The sequence below is a fragment of the Panthera leo genome, chromosome D1 (assembly GCF_018350215.1).
Source record: "Panthera leo isolate Ple1 chromosome D1, P.leo_Ple1_pat1.1, whole genome shotgun sequence".
Classification (NCBI taxonomy): domain Eukaryota; kingdom Metazoa; phylum Chordata; class Mammalia; order Carnivora; family Felidae; genus Panthera; species Panthera leo.
Window position 1 is genome coordinate 10,131,940 of NC_056688.1, and position 21,674 is coordinate 10,153,613.

A 21,674-nucleotide genomic window follows, 5' to 3' on the forward strand; every position below is an offset into this window, starting at 1 on the left:
TGAAACACTCATCTGTTTCTCCGTGTCTACACTGCCACCAAGTCAGCGGTTAGCTTTCCCTGAAGACTAGCAACTAGCATAAAATTAGAGATTTTTAGATCAGGCTCCATGTCTCACCATCTTTCTTCTTTATTTCCTTGAAACCTCCTCCTCCCTCTGGATGTGGATTTCCCACCGTAGTCCAGTCTCAAATGTTGCCTCAGAGGGTGCAGGGCAAAGGAGAAGAATCATATTCCTTTCCCTTATTTCCACCTTTGATTTTCCAGCAACAGCTCCAGGCGTATGTGGCCTGGGTGAATGCACAGCTCAAGAAGAGGCCAGCAGTGAAGCCCGTGCAGGACCTGCGACAGGATCTTCGGGATGGGGTGATCCTGGCATATCTCATCGAGATCGTTGGTCAGTGGGCCCTGGACCGATGCCAGCACAAACCAGAACATGCCTTCTTTATCCTCCATGTGCCCTTCCGAGCAGTTTGCTTCTTCTTTATAACACATGGAAATGGAAGTAGAGAAGGTTTAACATTCTTGCCCATCATTAACTCATTTATTTATTAGTCAATAAGCAGTGTGCTAGGCACTCTATTAGGCTTTGGGAATGTGATTGTAAGCACAGTCTATGCTCTCAGGAGTCTCCCAATCTAGTTGGAAAGACTGGAAAGTGAACTCATTCCATTAATGTACTTAGGACTCTGATAGAGTAAGGACAGATAGGAGCACCTGGGTGGATGGAGGCGCCGACCCAGTTCTAGGGGCTCGGCGGTGGCTTACCAGAAGCACCGATGTCTAAACTGAGGCTGGAAAAGGAAGTAGGGGTCAGGAAAGAAGAAGGAGGGTTCCCAGCAAAAGGACCCCTTCTGTGAAACTACCATCATGCCTCACAGAAGGGTTTCCATGAAGAGCCCTGGGACTGTTGCCAGTCGCCCTTATTGGATGGTACCATCCCCTTCTTTCTATAGCATTTGTCCGCAGCTCTGTTATTACTATGTGTTCCCACGCACTGAGTGCTGACTGTTTACCTCTCTCTCCCGTATAGACCGAGCTCTTATTTAAGAGCAGGTACAGTGTAACTTTTCTTTCTGTTCCCACACCTCCTACCAAGTGCCTGGCACGGAATAGGTACTCAGACATTACTGTTATATTCATCGGCTGACCTTGCTTAGAATCCTTGAGAGAGTCACTTGCTTCATCCTTACAAGTGGTGCAGAAGGAGCCAGGTTTGCTACAGGCAGCCTCTCCGTGACTGCCTCACCGGGCCAGCTCACGGATTCATCAGGGCATTCGTTTCCAATGAAAATAACGGTGGTAATAGTGATAGCTGCCATCTGTCGGACACTTTTTAATCTCATTTCATTTCATTTCCTTTGATCGTCCAGCCTTGAGAAGCACCTACCATCATCCCTGTTTTCAGGAAGCAAGCTTAAAAGAGAAGACTTATAAACATAAATAAATGAATTCCCTGAGCACTTAGAATAGATGAAGCATTGCGCTAAGCGTGCTACTTTGGATGGTTTATGCTACAGGTGTGATGCAGGTACTGCCATTTTATGCCATCTCTCACGAGGTTGAGAAGGGCTGGGCAATTGTACAAGGCCACATAACTGTACGTGGCAAAAGCTAGACCTGCTTTAATTCCAAAGCTCATTTTTAACATTATTTTTCACTTGCTGGAATAGATTATACTTGAAAATATAATCAGACAGAAAATGCAGAAGCTACAAAAGGGTGTAAAAGCCTTTTTTCCACCCGCACCAACTACGTGTTCTTTCTGGAAGCAAGTAGTGTTAGCAGTTTCTTACATTTCTTTTCAGAGATATTCTATGCATATACAAGCAATATGAATATGTATTCTTTGGTTTCCCGAAACCCAGATTCTTAAGTGCTGCATTTTATTGTGATTTTGCTCTATGGAAAAACTCGCTGAATTCACTGCCTTGTTCCCTGTTCTTTCTTTAACAAACCCTCACTGGGCTTTTGATCCCACCTCTTCACTTACACTGCTCTCGTCAAGGTCACAACGTTTGCCTTATCCAGCCCAGTGGCTCGGCCTCAGTCCCCATTTTGTTCGACTTAGCAGAACTTGACACGGTCGGTCACTCCCTCCCTCCTTCAAACACTCTCTTTTCTTGGCGTCCAGGACTCTCCTTCCTTACTGGCTCCTCCAGCTTGCTCTGCTGGCTTTTTTCCTCCTTCCTGACCTCTAAATGTTGAGACTCTCCGCATTCAGTCCTTATCCCTTGTGTTTTCTCTGTCCCCAAGTGATCTCCTCCCACATCTGCATCTTAAGCTCTAAACTTTTCCTTGAGTTCGAGACATGAATATCAGCTTCCTGCTCAGCATCCCAGCCTGGCTGTCTAAAATGCGACTCTACCTCCACATGCCCTAAGCAGAGCTTTTGATACCCTTCTCTCCACCAACCCCTCTACCCTCCAGATTTCTTCGCTGAAATCACACACGGCGTCTGTTAAAGTAGAACTCTTGGAAGTTGTCCTTGATTATTCTCTTTTCTGCCTGTTTTGTACCCAGTCCTTCACGTGTGCTGTCTGCTTCATATTAAAATTTTACCTGATACCTGGCTTTTCACCTGTCAGCCTTTCCCACTCAAGCCCAAACCATTATCCCTTGCCTTGACAAGTTTCATTTTCTAACTAATCTCCCTGTTTCTGCTTCACATAAATTAAGCCCATATAGAGCCAACTTTTTTTTTTTAAGTTTATTTATTTTTTGAGAGAGAGAACATGTGCATGCATGCATGGGGAGGGAGCAGAAAGAGAGGGAGAGAGAGAATCCCAAGTGGGCTCCGCACTGCACTGTCAGCGCAGAGCCTAACGCAAGGTTCCATCTGTTCATGACCTGAGTCGAAACCAAGAGTCAGACGCTTAACCAACTGAGCCATCCAGGCGCCTGTAGGGTCAACTTTTGAAAGCACAGATCACGTAACTTCCTGGCCTCAAACTCTCCATTGGCTGCCCATTACTCTTAGAATAAAATTCACGTTCTTTACTTTGGTCCACAGAGCCTTAAATGATCTGGCTTTGTTTACCTGTCTAACTTCTCCTAGGACTTGACTCCTCTCTCTCTCCACTCCAGCCATGCTGGGCTTAGAGCTGCTCTTCAGAGAAGCTGAGCCCATTCCCACCCTGGGGTTTGGACTTGTGATTCCTCAGTCCAGAATGCTTCCTCCTTGAATCTTAACATCTCTTACTGTTCAAGTCTCTGCTCAAATATAGTAGCACGATCCCACACTTTTTTGTTTTTCCTCGTAGCACGTATCACTACCTGAAATTCTATTAAACACAAACTGGTTAACTTGATCATCTGTTATCCCTAGAGATATAAACTCTGTGATGGAAGGGGCTGTGTCCATCTCGTTTATTGTTGTTTCACTGTTGCCCAGAACGGTACCTGGCGCACAGCAAGATGCTCAATGAATATTTGTTGAGTGAATAAGGGGACACACAGTAACTTCACAGGCCCCTGGATACAGCTTTGAAAATTTGAAGACCCACCGAAAGGACTTTGCTCTCCTATTCCTCCATCCAAATTACAAACACCAAGGCCTAACACACTTGCACATTTATATATAATCTTAGCATTTACATCAAATATTCCTTTTCTCAGTGTCTGGCTATTATGAAACTTTGGTATGGTTCCTCCCTATAACTTCACATATTTTCTCTCTTTGAACAGCAGGAGAAAAGCTGAATGGGGTACAGTTGAGTCCCAGTAACCAACAGGAGATGAAGAACAATGTGGAGAAAGTGCTACAGTTCGTGGCCTCCAAAAAGATTCGTATGCACCAGACTTCGGCTAAAGGTCAGTGCCTCATCACGTCTGGGTCAGCTTTACCCAGTGATTATGAGCCTCAGAAGGACCATCCGTCGTGTAGCCGAGGGTTCTGAGTAGACTGGAATAGGATTAAGTCTGTGGCCTCATATCATTTTTCCATAAAGAGAGTTACCCTCTTGGGATGGGGCGATTCTCAAAATCTGAGTGCTTTTGAAAACCTGGGTGGAGATAGACATTCTCTATTCATTTTAATTGAATAAAGGTTTGCTTGAGTGTGTGTACAAAAATTAATCGAGTAGAAATAACAAGACCGGAGTATTAACTTTAGAATGTCTCATTTAAGGGGCACCTGGGTGGCTCAGTCGGTTGAGTGTCCGACTTCAGCTCGGGTCGCGATCTCATGGTTTGTGGGTTCGAGCCCCATGTTGGGCTCTGTACTGACAACTCGAGTCTGGAGCCTGCTTCAGGTTCTGTGTCTGCCTGTCTCTGCCCCTCCCCTGCTTGTGCTTTGTCTCTCTCTCTCTCTCTCTCTCTCTCCCTCTCTCTCAAAAATAAGTAATAAAAACATTTAAAAAAATAAACTCTAGAATATCTCATTTAAGTTATCAAATTGAAGATAGATGATGTTTTCCAAGTTACTTGGGTTTCATGCCCAAGAATTATTTCAAATCATATTAGCTTTATTTTTTTCCATCCAGTTTTCCAGAAGAAAAATATTTATGGCTTTTTTTTTTTTTTTTTGATAACACATAATATTTTGGGCAAGAGGAAAGGGGCTCTGGGACCTCTGCACATACCTTCTCTTGTAGCCACACGACCAGAAGAGGACACTGCTCAATTCACTTTGAGCCCAGGCCGCAAGGAAGCAATTGTTTAGGGTGTCTTGAGAGAGCACAGGCTCCCTGGCCCTCCCGCTGTTTCTCTAGAACTGATTGTAGATCTGGTTCTGTTTCAGCTTCAGTTTCTGGGTCTGATGGCCCAGGGCTCTGATGAGAAAGGGGGCCAGAGGGAGCCTTCCTTCTGTGTTGGATTATTGGCGTTCTAGGTGTTGGGGTCATTCAGGTGGGGCCGATTCTTACCATTGAGAGCACCCTGTAGAAGGTATCAATCAATCTTTTTCCAAGCCTTGCATATTTACAATGCTGTGAAACTAAAAACATGAGACTTTTACCCATTCCCTTACGTGAACTTTCACCAGACCTATCACATTGGTTTTTTTTGTGTGCATTCTTCTTTTTTTCTAGGGCAAAATTTAGGGTGTCGTAATGTCCGTGCTCTGGTCCCCATGAGGGGTGGGCTTAGGGATCTGGCCCATTAAAGTTAGCTATTTTGAGGGAACACCGCCGTTGAGGACATCATTGTCTTTTACCTGGAGAAGGGCAGCAGTTTCCTAATTAGTCTCACTGCCTCCCATCCATCCGCTCTCCACACTGTAGCCAGGATGATCTTTCTGCGAAGACATATGCCCCTACCACTGCTCTGTGTGTGCAGGTCCTTATGGGAGAACCCAAAGTCCTTCCTGGGGCTTGCCCTGCCCTTTCTGACCTCTAATTTCTCCCCTTGTGGCCTCACCCCCTCACCCTCTCCCCTTGCACTTTGGGCCCTAGCTGTGCTGTACTTTTTCCACTTCATCTGCCACAGTTGCATGCATAGAAATATAATGCAAGTCACATACGGAAGTTTCTGAGAGCCATATTTTTTTAAAAAAGGAAATAGAAGATAATTTTAATAATATATTTTAACCCCAAATATCCAAAGTATTATCAGTGCAACATGTATTCAGTATAAAAGCTATTAATGAGATATTTTGCATTCTTCTTTTTTTGTACTAAGCTAATGAGATGTGTTTCAATCTGACTTTTTTTGTGCTAAGTACCACCCTTATAGCACATTCAATTCAGACTATATCTTTAAAATTTTTTTTTAATGTTTATTTTTGAGAGAGAGAGAGAGAGAGAGAGAGAGAGAGAGAGAGAGAGAGTGTGTGTGTGTGTGAGCGGGTGAGGGGCAGAGAGAGAGGGATACATAGAATCCAAAGCAAGCTCCAGAGTCTGAGGTGTCAGCACAGAGCCCGATGCAGGGCTCAAACCCACCACCTATGAGATCATGACCTGAGCCCAAGTCAGACGCTTAACCAACTAAGCCACCCAGGTGCCCCCAGACTATATCTTTTAAACGCTCAGTAGCCACATGTGGCTAGTGGCTCCCATATCAGATGGCACAGCTCTCGTAGGTCATGCTCTCTCTCACCTCTAGAGCTTCACGCCTGCTCCATCCTCTTGGAACACTCTTCTCTTCATCTGATGAACCAATCAAGTCTCACTTTAAAACTTATTTCCCCTATACTCTCTCCCTGAGCCCTCTAGACTAGACAAGATGCCTCTACTTTGAGCTCCCAGAGAATCCTGTACTTCTACCGTAACACATTACCATACTTTGTTGTAAATGCTTCTGTTTTATTTTTAATGTTTATTTATTTGAGAGAGAGAGCACACACGAGTGAAAGCAGGGGAAGAGCAAAGAGAGAGGGAGACAGAGGATCTGAAGTGGGCTCTGTGCTGACAGCAGAGATCCCAATTCGGGGCTCGAACCCACGAACTGTGGGATCATGACCTGAGCTGAAGTCGGATGCTCAACCGGCTGAGCTATCCAGGCGCCCCTGTAAATGCTTTTAAACGTTCTGTCTTCCTGTTGAACATGGCTTTGTGAGAACAAAGACCTTGACTGCCTCGCTTACCTGTATCACTAGCAAATATGTGTTCAATGAGTGAACCCTCTGCCTCTGTCTTAGGACCTCTGGGTGTGTTCTGTCCCTCAGATATTGTGGAAGGAAACCTGAAGTCTATCATGAGGCTGGTCCTTGCCTTGGCAGCTCATTTCAAACCTGGCTCCAACAGGACAGTGAGCCAAGGACGGGACTCCAGAACCCCTCTGCAGAGTCACCAACCACACTGTGCCACTGCTGTGGCCCAGGGGGCAGCTGCCGCTCTGGCCGATGTGTGTCATGACATGTCACGGTCGGGACGGGATGTCTTTCGATACAGGCAGAGGTAAGGGTAGAAATCTGGGGGTGGGAACTTGTTCCTCTCTGAATTTCCTCCTTTAAATGATACTGTGCAGTAGACAGAAGGATCACCCAAACAGCCCCACGCTGCAGAAGAGAGCAAGGAGTGTAGGTCAGAGAGGACACTCCACGAGAGAAGAGCCCTTTCATTAATTTATGTTTTATTTTAGAGAGAGAGAGTGCATGCATGTGCACGCAGGGGAGAAGGGCAGAGGGAGAGAGAGAGAGATGTTTTTAAATGTTTTTTTATTTGTGAGAGAGAGCGAGAGGGAGAGAGCGAGAATCCCAAGCAGGTTCCTCCACGCTGTCAAGACAGAGCCCGAAACAGGGCTCAAACTCACAAACCGCAAGATCATGACCTGAGCCAAAATCAAGAGTTGGACGCTTAACCAAATGGGCCACACAGACGCCCCGGGAGAGAGAGAATTTTGAGCAAACTCCACACTCAGCGCAGAGCCCAACATGGGACTTGATCCTATGACCCTGGGATCATGATCTGAGCCAAAATCAAGAGTCGAATGCTCAATCGAATGAGCCACCCAGGCACCCTGAGAAAAGCCCTTTAATATTTTTTAAAAATTTTTATATGTTTTTATTTATTTTTGAGAGCGAGTGAGAGAGAGAGAGAGAGAGAGACAGAGCACGAGCTGGGTAGAGGCAGAGAGAGAGGGGGACACAGAATCTGAAGCAGCTCCAGGTTCTGGGCTGTCAGCAGAGTCCAGCGTGGGGCTTGAACTCATGAACTGTGAGATCATACCCTCAGCCGAAGTTGGAGGTTGAAACTCCTGAGTGACCCAGGCACCCTGAGAAAAGCCCTTTTAAAAGAGATGTTTATTTTGCAGTTAGCAGAAAGTAAAGGAATCACATTTGTAATTTTTTGCTCTGATGCCCAGAATTTTAAATATATGCCTTTGGCACGGCGTGTTTTCTACACCGGGAGATATGTGGGAGCAGTGTTCAAGTCATCTGGGGGAGTCTCCCTAGAATGTATGCTAAAGCCAGCCTGTCCTGAAGGAAGTCATGGCAGGAAACATTTTGGGGGTTATATGTCTGCTGGGAGAGAGCAAGACCCTGAGGTGTTGCAGACCCTAGGGAAATCCATCTGTCTGTCTTCCCTGCTGGGTGTCGAGGGTCTTTAAGGCTGGGGCTTGGCCTTACTCCTCCTTCTTCCCCTGGCACTCTCAGAGTGGCCAGCTACCGGTTCTCGTTGAGTCGACCCGAACTGAAAGACTGATGCCCTCTCCTTTGCTGGCGTCCTCCGGCTTTAGGAACAACAGCGTGGACGAGGAGATTGAGAACCCGTACTGGAGCGTGCGAGCCCTGGTGCAGCAGTATGAAGGGCAGCAGAGGTCCCCGTCTGAGTCCAGCTGTAACAGGTAAGTGTGGCGCCAACTTCCCACCACTGCTGTCCTGGTTAAAGGTGGAATTCTTGGGGATTCTCAGCCTCAGGTAGCAGCACAACAGGCTTTAAGGCTCCTAAACCTTTTCTCTTTCCCTCAGTTTGTTTGACTTCAAAGGGGGTAGTCTTCGGCACTGCTTTGCGGTTTTGTGCTGGCAGGCAGGCAGGGAGGGTGGGGTGTTGGTAAATTTCCCACACAAGGAAGTTTTTGTGCAGAGCCTCAGTGTCACTGCTTAGGTATGTCCACATGGGGGCCTGTGAGGGCCCAGCCCCTGGTTCTGATACTTGCGTATCAGCTGCCCCCGTTTATGACAGCCAGTTCCACAGAATGGCCTTTGCACCTGAGCTTAACTCTAAGCATGGCCTGAGAAGGCTGTCTAACACTTACAACAAGAGAAAAAACTGAGCAGAGTTGTCTGAGAGCATGAGAATGTTCCAAACTTTCATTTATAGGGCTAGGAATTGCAGCAGATTAGTGTGAATTTGAGTGGGCTAAGATGTTTGTGACTCTAGCAGAAAGGCCATCTGTATCTCTTAGAGCCAAGTGCAGAGACCAAAACAGGACACAGTGCTCTAATAAAAGCCTGATCGATGCCAAGTGCAGTGGCAGAAAAAGACTACTTTCCCAGCTCATGTAAATCATGCTCCATAAATACATCCCCAGAACGTGTTAGCTTATTTACTAACTTCATTTCATAGCTGAATCATACTTAATTTATGCTCTTAGGACCTTTTCTTTCCTACCCCAACCCAGCTTAGCCTGTTCTCATTACACCTAAGTGTTCCTTGTCTTACATGTATCTTATGTGCATTTGTCTTCTTCCTATTTCTTTTCCACATAAAATTCTGTCTTAGATTGATAGACCATTTCTTAATTTATTGCAGTCACATGGAATTCTTCCCAGCACTTCACTAAACTGATAATCTTGCTCAACTTTCATTTTCACCTTTAATAGATTGCCTTTTTATTTATAAAATTTACATAACATAAAATTAGCCATTAATCATTTGAAAGTGTACAATTCAGTGGCATTTAGTACCTTCATCATCTTGTGCAGCCATCACCTCTATCCAGTTCAAAGACATTTTCATCACCCCAAAAGGAAACCCTGTACCCATTAAGCAAGGGGTGTGCTAGTAGGGAGAATCTGAGCCATTTCTTCCTTGGCTTGCTCCTTAGACTATCACTTGGTACAGAATCAAAGGACGTTTCATTGTATAATGAGATCTATAGCTTCCTGCATGGCTACAGGCCTTTCACTTTGTTGTGCCTGCCAGTGAGAGAGAGAGAGAGAGAGAGAGAGAGAGAGAGAGCAAGAGAGCACCAGGGGGGAGAGAGGGAGAGAGAGAAGTCTGCATTTCTTCCAGAGAACACCTGCTTCCTTCCTTTCTGGCAGAACTCAGACTGGGGCTGGGGCTGTGACACAGCTGGAACTAGGGACCCACTGGAAATCGGGCTGTAGTGGGTAGACAGTGACAGTTTTCTGGGAGGGAGTCAGATAATAGTTCGCATTTCCCTTTCACTCCTTCCTGGTTTTTAAATTTTTTTGTAAGCTGACCGCTCACTCACCTCTTTGGGAGGCTGGGTCAGCACCTTGCGTTTTCCTCCATGAGCTCCCGGACCCAGCAGGCTTTGGAACATTCTGCCCGCCCACCCCCTTCCTCAGGGTGAGGCCATCTCATGGCTTAGTGACCCCTGAAGGCCGGAGACCCCGCGATGTAACTCTGAACGGGGAGTGGCTCGGAAGATGGGGAAGGTGGCCCCCTGCTTCTCCAGATTCCCTGGCGGAGCCCTGACCGCCTGTTGCTCCGTAGACCTCGGGCGGGCCGGCCGGCCTCTTACTGTGTCCACGCAAAACGACCTCGGGCTGGGGAAAAAGAACACGCGAAACGCCTTTGGGAAGGTGGGAGATGGGCGTTCGGCGGGTTTCCGGGGGCGACCCCGACTCTACACCCCGCTGGGCGCCCCCTCCCACGAGGAGCCGGTGACACCGGCCCCAGACCTCCGTGACCGCGAAGGGAGGGGTCGCGAGGAAAAGGCGTTTCCAGCCCCGGGGCGCCCGGGGCCCCGCCCTTGCCCCGCGCCGGGCTCGCGCTCGCGCCCCCCCACCCCCCAGCCCGCCCCGCCCCTGCCCGGTCCGAGCCCCGCGCCGCCCGTCGCGCCGCCAGCCTGGAAGCGGGGGCGGAGCGGGGAGGGGCGGGAGGCGGTGCGGAGCCCGGGGCGCCAGCGAGCTCGCCGCTGGGACCCGACCGCGCAGCCGGAGCCGCGGGCGGCGCTGCCCCGCGCCGGCTATGGGGTGAGATGCCCGCGCCCGGGGGCACGCCCGGAGTCGCGCGGCCGCCGCGATGCCGCTGGCAGGGACCCGCAGCCTGCGAGGGGAGGTGGCTTCCGCCCAGGCCGGGCTGCTGCAGCGTTTGAGCGGCCGGGACAGCGCGCCTGAGACCCGGCAGCATCCCCGTCCCCGGGGCCGGGACGCCCGCCTCTCTGCGCTGCCGACTCTCTCCCGCGGTCGCGGCCGGCAGCTCTGGTAGCCGGCCTGCCGGTGGAGTGGTTCCTCGGGCCCCAGCGCGGGGAGACATGCCCGAATTCGGGAGCGCCGGGACTCCCAGCCTCGCGCTTCACCCGGGGAAGCAGGCTCGCTGAAGCCGGAGCCAGGAGGGGGACCATGGGAGGGACGCAAGTCAAATGGTGAGCAGAGGCCACTTTGGCTTTGGAGCTGGGGGGGAGCGGGCGGGCGCAGGGCCAGGACTGGAGGATGCTGTCGGCCTGAGACCGACCGGGATGGGTGGGGGCGCTGTACTGGGAAGGACGGGCTGCTGGTCTGGGATTGTCACTACAAAATACAGTGAGTGGGTGTAGGAAACTGGAGCCGGCATAGGGGCCAGAGGAGTGGCCCTTTACCTTATCCTGTCTTGGCCGTGGGAGGGCACTTGAGGAGTAAACAGGACTCTTTCCCTTTACCCGTTTTCAAAAAATTGATTTTACTCTAATTTGGACCTCGCTGGGGGGTTGTTTGTCTGATGTTAAGATTGGAGAGATGTTAGGCCTGTGGGAATTAAGAAATGTTATCAGTCACACCTGATTTGTAATCAGTTCCCTGATTTGCGGGGATTATGATGGAAGGTAGGGGATTGCTTGTTTACAAAATAGGGGTTTTGAGCTAATCGGGAAGAGCCTAGCATTACAATACTCTTCCTGTGACCTGAAGCAGAACATTGGAAGCCTCATCTCGATGTGGCCCATCTCTAGCAGCAATCTTGCTGCTCCCACATGTGCCCCAGGATTTTGCTTCCCCGGTCCTTTATTTTTTTGACCTGACCACCTAGTTTCCTGGTCTCCCCTCTCTGTGGCCTCACACACTGGCAGCCTCAAATTCAAGAAAGAGAAATGTTGTTTTTCTTTTGGCCGCACTGCCACTCCCCCAGTGGGGCTGGGTATGCAGACATCCTCCTCCTCCTGCCCTTATAAGGGGGACCGCTCACTTAAGAGGGAGAAGGTGGAGCTGAGCATGCGTCTCTGCTTTGAGGCCAGCAGTTTTTCAGCATCCTTGCTTCACACCCCTCTTCCCACTCTCCCCCCGCCCCGCCCCGCTCCCCCCCCCCCCCCCGCCGCGTCTCACACATACCCACTGTGGTCCAGCCAAATGCAGACAGCGGATCGCGTCAACCATAACACCTTGTCAGCTAAGGAAGTGTTTTTACCGTTTCTCAAAGGAGGGCAGCTGATGCAGGCGTCTTTCTGAGCGTCGATCCCCATTTCTGCAGGGAGGCGAATGCCGCGGCCTGAATGGTCAAAAATCTGTTCTCCTGTTAAATGACATAGTACTCTCAAAAGTATTATATAAAAGCAAAGTACGCTAATGCTTTTCCAGCAGCTAATTCATGTTGGCCTGGAAGTCAGATTACCTAAATGGTGAAAGATGGCTAAGAGAGTTCTATAAAAGCAATTACCTTTACTAAATACCACTTCTTGCCACTCTCTACTTCTCTTGTCTGCTTGGACTATGGATCCGTAGGTAGGGTTCAGCGACGTTCTTTAATTTGAAGAAGGAAAAAACTTTACATTTTTTCTGCGGTTCTAATAAGGATGAGACTGTATTACTGGCTGAGGTCATTCCCACCAAAGCCCTCAAACTCGGGATCAACGAGGAGGACGAGACACCAGTCCTCAGGCTGCTTTCGAGGTTTTGAAATCTCTGACTACATCCGCTTGTGCTCAGCTCTTGCTTTTACTGGTTTCTAGGAAGACAAAATGTTAACTCCTGATCATGGCTGTGAGGATTAGCCTGGGAGACTTCAGGGGCACATTAAGTGGGTCAGCGAGTCCTAGACACTTTCACTGTTGTCTGGGTGATGGATTTGGAAAGAATTCCTGAGAGGGGGCTGGGCCTGGAGACCCCACAGCCCCTGAGATTGTTTCAGAGTTGATGTTCTCAAGGTGCGGTGCAAAGAGAAGAGGCTCTTCAGATTCCTTTCCCCTATCAGATGGAAACATCAGCCTCCCATTCCTATCTTGTCTTGTAGATTTGCTGTTATTCTGTGTGGCTTTAAAATTCATGTTCCCTGACCTTCCCAGCAGTCCCTCCCAAGGCTGCTAGTTGTATCATAATTTAGGAGTTGCTGAGAGGATTCTGATGACAGTTCACAAATGGTGTAGCAGGGATCTACGTAACTCTTTGATGGTGCAATCAAGTAAACCCTTCCCTTTGCCGAGCAAGTCTTTTCCCGTTTTCCTTATCATGTCCCATCCTTGTTGATGTATCACTGCCCCTTTGCCCAGCCCCGCACTGTCCACACTCTGGCCTTTTCTCCCCCTGAATCACCCTCAGCATTGCCCCCTCCTTCGGGATCAGCCTAGGGCTGATCTACCATGTCACTCTGCTGGTGATGCTTGTGTCTGTGGGACACCAATGGATTGGAAGTAGATTTTTCCTTCCAGCTCCCAAAACTACTAAGACACACGTTAACTTCAGTCTTTGAACCTGGGCCCAGGGACGGAGGTGATGGTAAGTAACAAAATGGCAAAGACTTCCTAGGACTGGGTCATTCATTCATTCAACATTCATTTCATTCCTTCAGTAAGTTCATCCTGCACTCATTCAACAAATGTCCATTCATACTGTGGGCTGGGGACTGTGTTAGGCACTAGGAGGAAGATGTGTAAGAACATATCTCTGGGATAAATTATGAAAGTTGGCTTCCAAACCGCTGTTCACAGTAATCGTTTGTCTTCGTTTTCCTTCAATCACAGCCTGACTTCACCCAGTCCTATCCACAGCGCAAAGAGCGAGTCCATTATAACCCAGTCGGAGGAGAAGGCAGATTTTGTGATTATTCCCTCTGAAGGGATAGAGAACAGAACAGGTACTGTCTGTCAGCGTGCCTGGGTTGGCTCAAGCCACAGCCCTTGCCTTGAAGGCTTGGGGGATCCTATCTACCTATAAACTTCCTGGCCTTCTCCCCCCTCAAAGTCCATGCATGCTAGGTTAGCTCTAAAGGGCTCTGATGTCTTTGAGCCAGTGAATGTGGTTATCCTCTTGCAGAATGTCACTTCTGATGTCACAGCTGTCCAAAATCTTACAGCAGGAGAGATAGGCCTTTCCTCTGCTGGCTGCCTATGAATTAGGAAACAACTGTGGGGCAGTCTGAAGCCTCATTCAAGTAAACAGTTTTTATTATTCCTGTGTTATGGAAATAATTCCAGTAACCCTTTGACTTAAGTTTGAACCAGGAGTATATAATATGGGCGGAGGTATCTGTGGGAGGCTAAAAAACAGGTCTGCATCCGGCTTTTGGACTATAGAAAGGACCACAAAGGGATCCCTTTGTTTAGACTTCCCCTTATGTCTCAGTTGCTCTCCTTTTTCTTACATAAACATAGAGGGAAGGAAGGAGGCAGCAAAGCATGTGATTTCAATAGAGTTTTATTCATCTCTAAGGGTTGTAATAAAACTGAAGCCCTCAGAAGAAAACGAGTTAAATCCCTCCCACTATCCCTGGCATTAGCACCAAAGAGTCAGTCATGTTTTTGACTCGGAAACTCCTGGGACCTTGGGGAGGGAGAGCATTTACCGAGTGACTGCTCTGGGTCAGGCACCACGGAGTCCTGCACACAAGTTACCTCATTCAATCTTCACAGCAACCCAGAGGAATTACCTAATTACATTCACACCGACAAATGAAGACATTTACTCAGAGTTTATACCCTTCGGTATTCCATAATGCATTTTTAATGGTGTGCACACAATTAGATGGGATGAAACGGAAACCAGCGAAAAGAGACCATAAACATAGGAAAATAAAACAAAACCAGGGAGCAAGATTGAACAGTTTACGCAAGTGTGTTTTCACGGGTTTGTTTCCTGTGTGACTCACACAGTGTTGTTTGTGAAAGGCGCTCAGGTATGAGGGAAGGGTCCAAGGAATATTAAATTGAAGTCTCCCCCCTGAAGCTCCACAACAGCCAACAGGAATTTGGTTTTCCAAAGCTCCTGTCTTTGTACCTGGCAGAATCCAGCTTCGGGATGTCAGTTGTAGAGAATTAAGAGTAGGGTCTCTGTGTCCCATACCAAGACTCCCAAGGAGGGCGTCTTGTGACTTCTTAAAGGTTCTGAAGGGGACCAGTTTCCCCAGCAGAGTAAGTGATGCCTCCAGCCGGCCCAGCCTGGAGTCTGAGGGAACAGTGGGCTCTTCATGTCTCACAACCCCACCTAGCGGAGAGTCCAGTCTGTGCAGTGAGGACAGGTTCAGAAGGCCAGTGACCCAGACCTGTGAGCGCAGAGAGACTGAACGCTTTCTGCCGGCAACTGTTTGCTCCAACATGAACTATACGCCCCCCTCTCATTTTGTAGAGGAGACAGACTCTCCGTTTTCCCGAGACTGGCGACCAGGCAGCCCCGGGACCTGTCTGGAGACCTCATGGGAAGAACAGCTGCTGGAACAACAAGAACATTTAGAAAAAGAAATGGAGGAAGCAAAGAAAATGATATCAGGATTACAGGTAGCTCTTTCCCGCATGGTTTATCCTTGGTGTGACAGTTGATTATTTAAGTCACCAGTGTCCACTGAAAATACAGTGACTCCGTTTTGCTTGAGGTCAGGGTTGAATGGGGAGTTCAGACAGAGGGAGAAGTACTCAAAGAGCGGAACATTCCTCGGGTATGAGGACTCCTAAATGGGCTGTACGGATGCACGGCTGTTGGGATTTCTGCAGGCATGGGGGCCATGATGGACCCCTACCAAACCCTTTTTCTGGCTTTCTGCCGGCAGGTGGGTTTCTCCCCTGTCCGCAGCTACAGACCTGCAGTTGCCGGCTTCACCCAAGAATGGCACTGTGAACAGTCAGAAATTTTTCCCTAGGAATTCTCCAGCAGGAAGAGTGTAAGCCAGTAATACCACAGGTCTCCCTTTGAGTCTAGCTAAGGGATTTAACTCCCTCCTAAAGCATGTGCAAGTGGGTGCCGAGCCATAATGATCAGGTAACAGAGGTTTTCCTCGAGCAACAAAGCCCTTCAGTCTTTTCTATACCTTCTTGCCAGCTCGGCAGTTCTCTCCCAGAGGCCCACTGACCCACTTGACTTAGTTCCTACCCTGAATGACCCCCGATCCTCTTTCTTTGTGCGTCTGTCCCTGTGTTGGGGAGCCCTTGTAGTGTGCTGGTGACCCTGAAATTGCCTAGGAATATTCCTTTCTGTTTGTGCTGGGAACTGCACCGCTTCTGAATTGTCAAATATTTATGGATACGTAAACAAAGGCCACATTATGTGAGTGGCTCTGGCAGCCGGCAGGCGGTGGAGGGCGTGCTCCCAGTAGCCAGCCATGGGGTACAAAGGGTTCCTAAAGAAAAAAGGAGATTGGTGCCCAGTGAAACAGTTTGCATAATGTATGCCCCAGGAGCTGAGGAGGGCTGGAGGAATGCTTCCTGCCTAAACATTCCCAAGGAGAGTTGTTGATTTTTCCCCATTTGCTTTGTTATTTTTTAAATGTTTGCATTTGAGATCCCTTATCTGCCACTCCATTAAGGGCTGGTTTAATTAATGGAATTTTTTTGTGTGTGCTAACTTTGGGATTATGCCCAAGTGGGTCTTTCCCAGGATAATTTGCATGATATGAACATAGATATCCATCAGTTTGGCTTTCAGTTTGGTTTGCATTTTTCAGTCTGGGAGAAATCCGATGGCAGGTTGGACAGAAAAAGAAGAGATTCGACAGGCAGAAAGTCAGCATCCCAATATTCCCTGCAAACAGAGTGGTTTCATTCACAGCCACATGATCACAATGAGAATTCAGTTCCATTAATAGAATACAATGGGGCTCACAGCATCCACTAGGCTTCTTAACTCTTTCATTGATAAGCAAGTTGCATGCTAAGCCACGTCCAGGATTTCTGACTCACTGTGTGCCTCAGTTAGAGCCTGCTGAATACGTGGCCATGAGAGTTAGTATTTCTGTGATGTTGCTCTCCCTTCGCTCCCTGCAGCCCTGTGGCTTCTTAAACTTGTCTTCTTATACCTCTGGCCACGCTCCGGGGGATAACCAAACTCATTTGATTTATTAAATAAAATCTTATTATTAGTTAGTGCTTGGTAGACCAACCGGTGGCTGGATTTCAAACGGTTTTTATATCCCAGCATTTGTGATGCAATTTGTGTTCTGTTTATTGAAACAGGACTTCACCTCTGTAACTCTTTGGATTGAATAGAGACAGAATTGAAATATAAAATGGGGACACATTCTTAAATCTTTCACTAAGCTGACAGGTATCAAATTACCTACCTGCATAGGTAGTTACAAGTTCTGTGAGTGCTAAAGAATACAGTTTGGGGGCCTTCTTTAAAAATCAGATTACAGACTATGAGTACAGTTCTCTTTGAACAACTCAGGGGTGGGGCGGAGGGGCACCCATGCCCTGTACAGTCGCAAATCTGCATGTAACTTTTGACTCCCCTAAAACGTAATTACTAATAGCTGACTGTTGATCATAATGATGCATTTTTGGAGTGTGGGGCAGGGGGGAGTCCAGAGCTGATGGCCAAGAATTTTTGAAACATGTTTGGTGCAAAAGGTGATTTTATTAAAGCACGGGGACAGAACCCCTGGGCAGAAAGAGCTGCACTGGGGTTGTGAGGAGTGATTGATTACACACTGGAGTTTGGGGAGGTAAAGGAAAAAGGGTGTGTGCGTGTGCGCGTTGTAGGGAGAGAGAGAGAGAGAGAGAGAGAGAGAGCGCGCACACGTGCACAAGCAGGGGAAGGACAAAGAGAGAGGGAGACACAAAATCTGAAGCAGGCTTCAGGCTCTGAGCTGTCAGCACAGAGCCCAATGCGGGGCTGGAACTCACGAACCGTGAGATCATGACTTGAGCCTAAGTCAGACGCTTAACTGACTGAGCCACCCAGGTTCCCCAAGAAGACTCTTAAGATACTGGAGGCCTAACTATTGTCAAGCTGTCAAGCTAAGGTTGTTTTTCCCTCTACTGAGGCATTAACATTAAGACAGGAGGGAGTGCCTGGAGAAACGTTCTACTCAGCCTATCTCAAGTATTTGTCACTGGGCTGCAGGTTATAAGGAAACTTAATTTTACCTGCCATTCCCTTCTTGCCTTTGTTCCCCACATCACTGTGTAGGGATGGGTAATGTTGGGGCTCCAGGAAACTGAGTCTATAGGTTTCTGGACATTAGGCTAATGATAAGGTTGCCTTTTCCTTTAAAAAAAATTTTTTTTTTAAGTTTATTTATTTTGAGAGAGAAAGAGCACAGGAGCAGAGAGGGGGGGAGAGAGAGAAAGAGAGAGAGAGAGAGAATCCCAAGCAGATTCCGTGCTATTAGCATGGAGCGTGATGTGGGGCTCGAACTCATGAACCGTGAGATCATGACCTGAGCCGAAGTTGGACACTTAATCAACTGAGCCACCCAGGCGCCCCACAATTGCCTTTTTCTTATAATTTTGCTAAGACATTTATAAACTGATGGAGACTCCTGTCCTACACGACTGTGATCTCTATCAGTTATTTGGTTTTTCCTTTCCTTTGTTCTTGGGCACCCAGGAGTGCCTGAGGAATATCACACATGTGCCACCTGGGCGGGGGTTGGGGGTGGGGTCTTTGCGGGGTGTTAGCTTGCGCTTTGCCCTCAGCTTGCCTGTGGCTCCCTCATCACATAAGCTTTACTAATAAATATTTGGTTAGTACATATTTTGAATGTTATCTGTATTATATACTGTGTTCTTATAATAAAGTAAGTTAGAGAAAAGAAAATCATGAGGAAAAAAACCAAATAATCAGGTTAAGAAACAGGTGGAAGACATGAATAGATATTTCTCCAAGGAAGACATACATCATAGGTGGCCAACAGACGCATGAATAGATGCTCCCCATCACTCATCACCAGGGAAATACAAATTAAAACGGCAACGAGATACCACCTCATACCTGTCAGAATGGGTAAAATTAGCAACACAGGAAACAACAGGTGTTGGCGAGGATGCAGAGGAAGGGGAACCCTCTTACATTGTTGGTGGGAATGCAAGCTGGTGCAGCCACTCTGGAAAACAGTATGGAGGTTCCTGAAAAAGTTGAAAATAGAACTACCCTATGACCCGGCAATTGTACTACTAGGTATTTATTTACCCAAGTGATACAAAAGTGCTAATTTGAAGGGACACATGCACCCCAACGTTTATAGCAGCATTATCAACAATAGCTAAATTATGACAGTCCAAATATCCATCGACTGATGAACAGGTAAAGAAGATGTGGTATGTATACATGTATATACACACATACAATGGAATATTACTGAGCCATCAAAAAGAATGAAATCTTGGGGCGTCTGGGTGACTCAGTCAGGTAAGCATCTGACTTCGGCTCAGGTACTGATCTCATGGTTTGTGAGTTTGAGCCCCACATCAGGCTTTGTGCTGACAATTCAGAGCCTGGAGCCTGCTTTGGATCCTGTGTCTCCCTGTCTCTGCCCCTCCCCTGCTCACACTTTGTCTCTCTTTCTCTCAAAAATAAATAAACATTAAAAAAAAAAAAAACTAAAAGAAAATGGTCCACATTTGGTTTAACCTTGTCTAATTAAAAAAAAAAAAAAAAGAATGAAATGTTGCCATTTGCAACAACGTGGATGGAGTAGAGTAGATTATGCTACACGAAACAAGTCAGGCAGAGACAAATACCATATGATTTCACTCATAATGTGGAATTTAAAAAATAAAACAGATGAACATAAGGGAAAGGGGGGAAAAGAGAGGTAGGCAAACCAGAAGAGACTTAAATGATGGATACCATATATGGTTGATGGGGGGGGGGGCGGGTAGGCAATGGGCATTAAGGAGGACACTTGTAATGAGCACTGGATGTTGTATGTAAGTGATGAATCATTAAATTCTACCAGGGGTGCCTGGGTGCCTCAGTCGGTTGGGCGTCCGACTTTGGCTCTGGTCATGATCTCACGGTTTGTGAGTTCGAGCCCTGCATCGGGCTCTGTGCTGACAGCTCAGAGCCTGGAGCCTGCTTTGGATTCTGTGTCTCCCTCTCTCTCTGCCCCTGCCCCACTTGTGCTTTGTCTGTCTGTTTCTCTCTCTCTTAAAAATAAACATTAAAAAAAAAAATTAAATTCTACTTCTGAAACCAATGTTATGCTGTATGTTAACTAACTAGAATTTAAATAAAAACTTAAAAAAAAATCATAAGGTGGAGAAAATATATTTGCAGTACTGTACTATATATATAAAAAAAAAAAATCTGCATATAAGTGGACCCAGGCAGTTGAGACCCTTGTCATTCAAATTCAACTGTACAATATTAAATATAGGGTTTTGGAGGGGCAGTGCATGTGGGGGCGGGGGGCCCTGGGGTTTGAGGTTCCTTAGCTTTAGGGTAAATCTGCCCTTCCTTCACATTCTAATGAAAACAAAGCCTGGTGTGGGGAGTGGAAATGAATGAGGACATCTCTCTGTAAATGATTTCATTTTTGTTCTATACAGGTTGCCCTAGGGAGTAAAAATGCACAATTATTAAAACAAACAAAAAAATCAAACAAACCCAAGTCAGTGCTGTAAATGTTTTATTAAGATTTTTTTTTTTTTTCAAGTAATCTCTATACCCAGTGTGGGGCTTGAACGCACAACCTTGACATCAAGAGTCACATACCTAAATGTGTTTTAAGTAATGCATTATAATAAAGTTTTCCTTTTTTTTTTAAAGTTTGATTATTTATTTTGAGAGAGAGGGCGGGGAGGGAGAAAACAAGTGGAGAGGGGCAGAAAGAGAGGGAGAGACAGAATCCCAAGCAGGTTCTGTGCTCTCAGCTTAGAGCCCAACGTGGGGCCCAAACTCACGAACCATGAGATCTTGACCAGAGCGGAGATCAAGAGTTGGATGCTTAACTGACTGAGCCACCCAGGTGCCCCTATAATAAACTTTCTAAACTGGGATAATTCAACACTACTTTTAGTTCACTTTCCAGCTGGTAGAATTCAGTTGGAGCAGCTGTGGTTTGAAATGTAACTTCTGAGAGGGAAGTTCTAGATTTTTGAGGATTTACTAGGACCAAGGAGCAGAGGATCCAGGTGCATCCAGAGAGATGAAAGAGGCCTAAGCATGGGACTGACAAAAGGAACTCTCCATAGTTCCAAAATGAGCAATAGGAGGTATCTAAGGACCAAAAATTACCAAGGAGATCACTAGAGGAAGCCCAGTTGTGATTTCAATTTGGGATAAGTTTACCAAGCTCTACCCTGCACTCATTCGTCTGATGCAAGTCCGGTTTCTTTCTACTTTTGTGGTTATTCAGGCCTTACTGCTCAATGGATCCTTACCTGAAGATGAACAGGACAGGCCCTTGGCCCTCTGTGAACCGGGAGTCAATCCTGAGGAACAACTGGTGAGCTCTTTCTCTTGTGACTGGACCACAGATAATCTGCTTTATGCATTTGATTTGCTTTTTGCCTTTGACTCTGTTGTCCACACCATCTTGAAATGCTCTCTTCCCTGACTCCAGCTCTCCTGGTTTTCCTCATAAGTTTCTCGACTACTCTTTGTTCCATCTTTCCTCCATCCCTCGTCCACAAATATTTATTGAGTGCCAGCTACTGTTTTGAGGTGCTAGAGATATGGTGATCTCAAAGCAGACCTAAGACCCTACCCTCACAGCGCTTACATTCAGGTTCCCTTTGAAGCTTCTCTTTATCTGCCTATGCCTGAAATGTTGGTGCCCCTCAGAGTTCCACTGGTGACTGCCTTCTCTCTTAGACATCGACCTGGGCAGTGTTACCTGCCTCCATGGCTGCACTCACTTCCTGCTTGACTCAGATGTTGCTTCTCAAGTATTTATCTCTGGCTCAGTGCTCTCTACGGAGTTGGGGATTTGTATGTGCAGCATCTAACTACCTGCTGATTATCTCCACTTCTGTGTCCCATAA

The 21,674-nt window shown here is 47.2% G+C and overlaps 1 protein-coding gene and 1 long non-coding RNA gene across 5 annotated transcripts in view; one reads left to right on the forward strand and one right to left on the reverse strand.

Annotated features, from left to right (window-relative positions):
* The window catches only part of DIXDC1 (DIX domain containing 1), a 69,930-nt gene that overhangs the window by 31,747 nt on the left and 16,509 nt on the right, over positions 1 to 21,674 (forward strand). The window contains exons 2-8 of one of the 3 annotated variants that reach the window (XM_042903987.1): positions 267 to 396; positions 3,687 to 3,812; positions 6,604 to 6,835; positions 8,118 to 8,225; positions 13,500 to 13,612; positions 15,100 to 15,248; positions 21,047 to 21,136. In XM_042903987.1, the coding sequence (XP_042759921.1) occupies positions 267 to 396; positions 3,687 to 3,812; positions 6,604 to 6,835; positions 8,118 to 8,225; positions 13,500 to 13,612; positions 15,100 to 15,248; positions 21,047 to 21,136 (948 nt within the window). Of the gene's footprint in view, positions 1 to 266; positions 397 to 3,686; positions 3,813 to 6,603; positions 6,836 to 8,117; positions 8,230 to 10,504; positions 10,938 to 13,499; positions 13,613 to 15,099; positions 15,249 to 21,046; positions 21,137 to 21,674 lie in introns of those variants that run through there. The other 2 variants (XM_042903989.1, XM_042903988.1) reach the window with 2 other exon arrangements.
* Positions 390 to 10,266, reverse strand: LOC122199198. 2 transcript variants are annotated; one of them, XR_006193401.1, is made up of 4 exons: positions 9,819 to 10,266; positions 4,583 to 4,877; positions 1,151 to 1,415; positions 390 to 481 (listed from the first exon to the last, which is right to left on the reverse strand). It is a non-coding gene; the product is annotated as an uncharacterized LOC122199198 (long non-coding RNA). The 2 variants fall into 2 exon arrangements; XR_006193402.1 differs by lacking the exon at positions 9,819 to 10,266 and having other exon boundaries at positions 4,583 to 4,771; positions 4,865 to 4,937.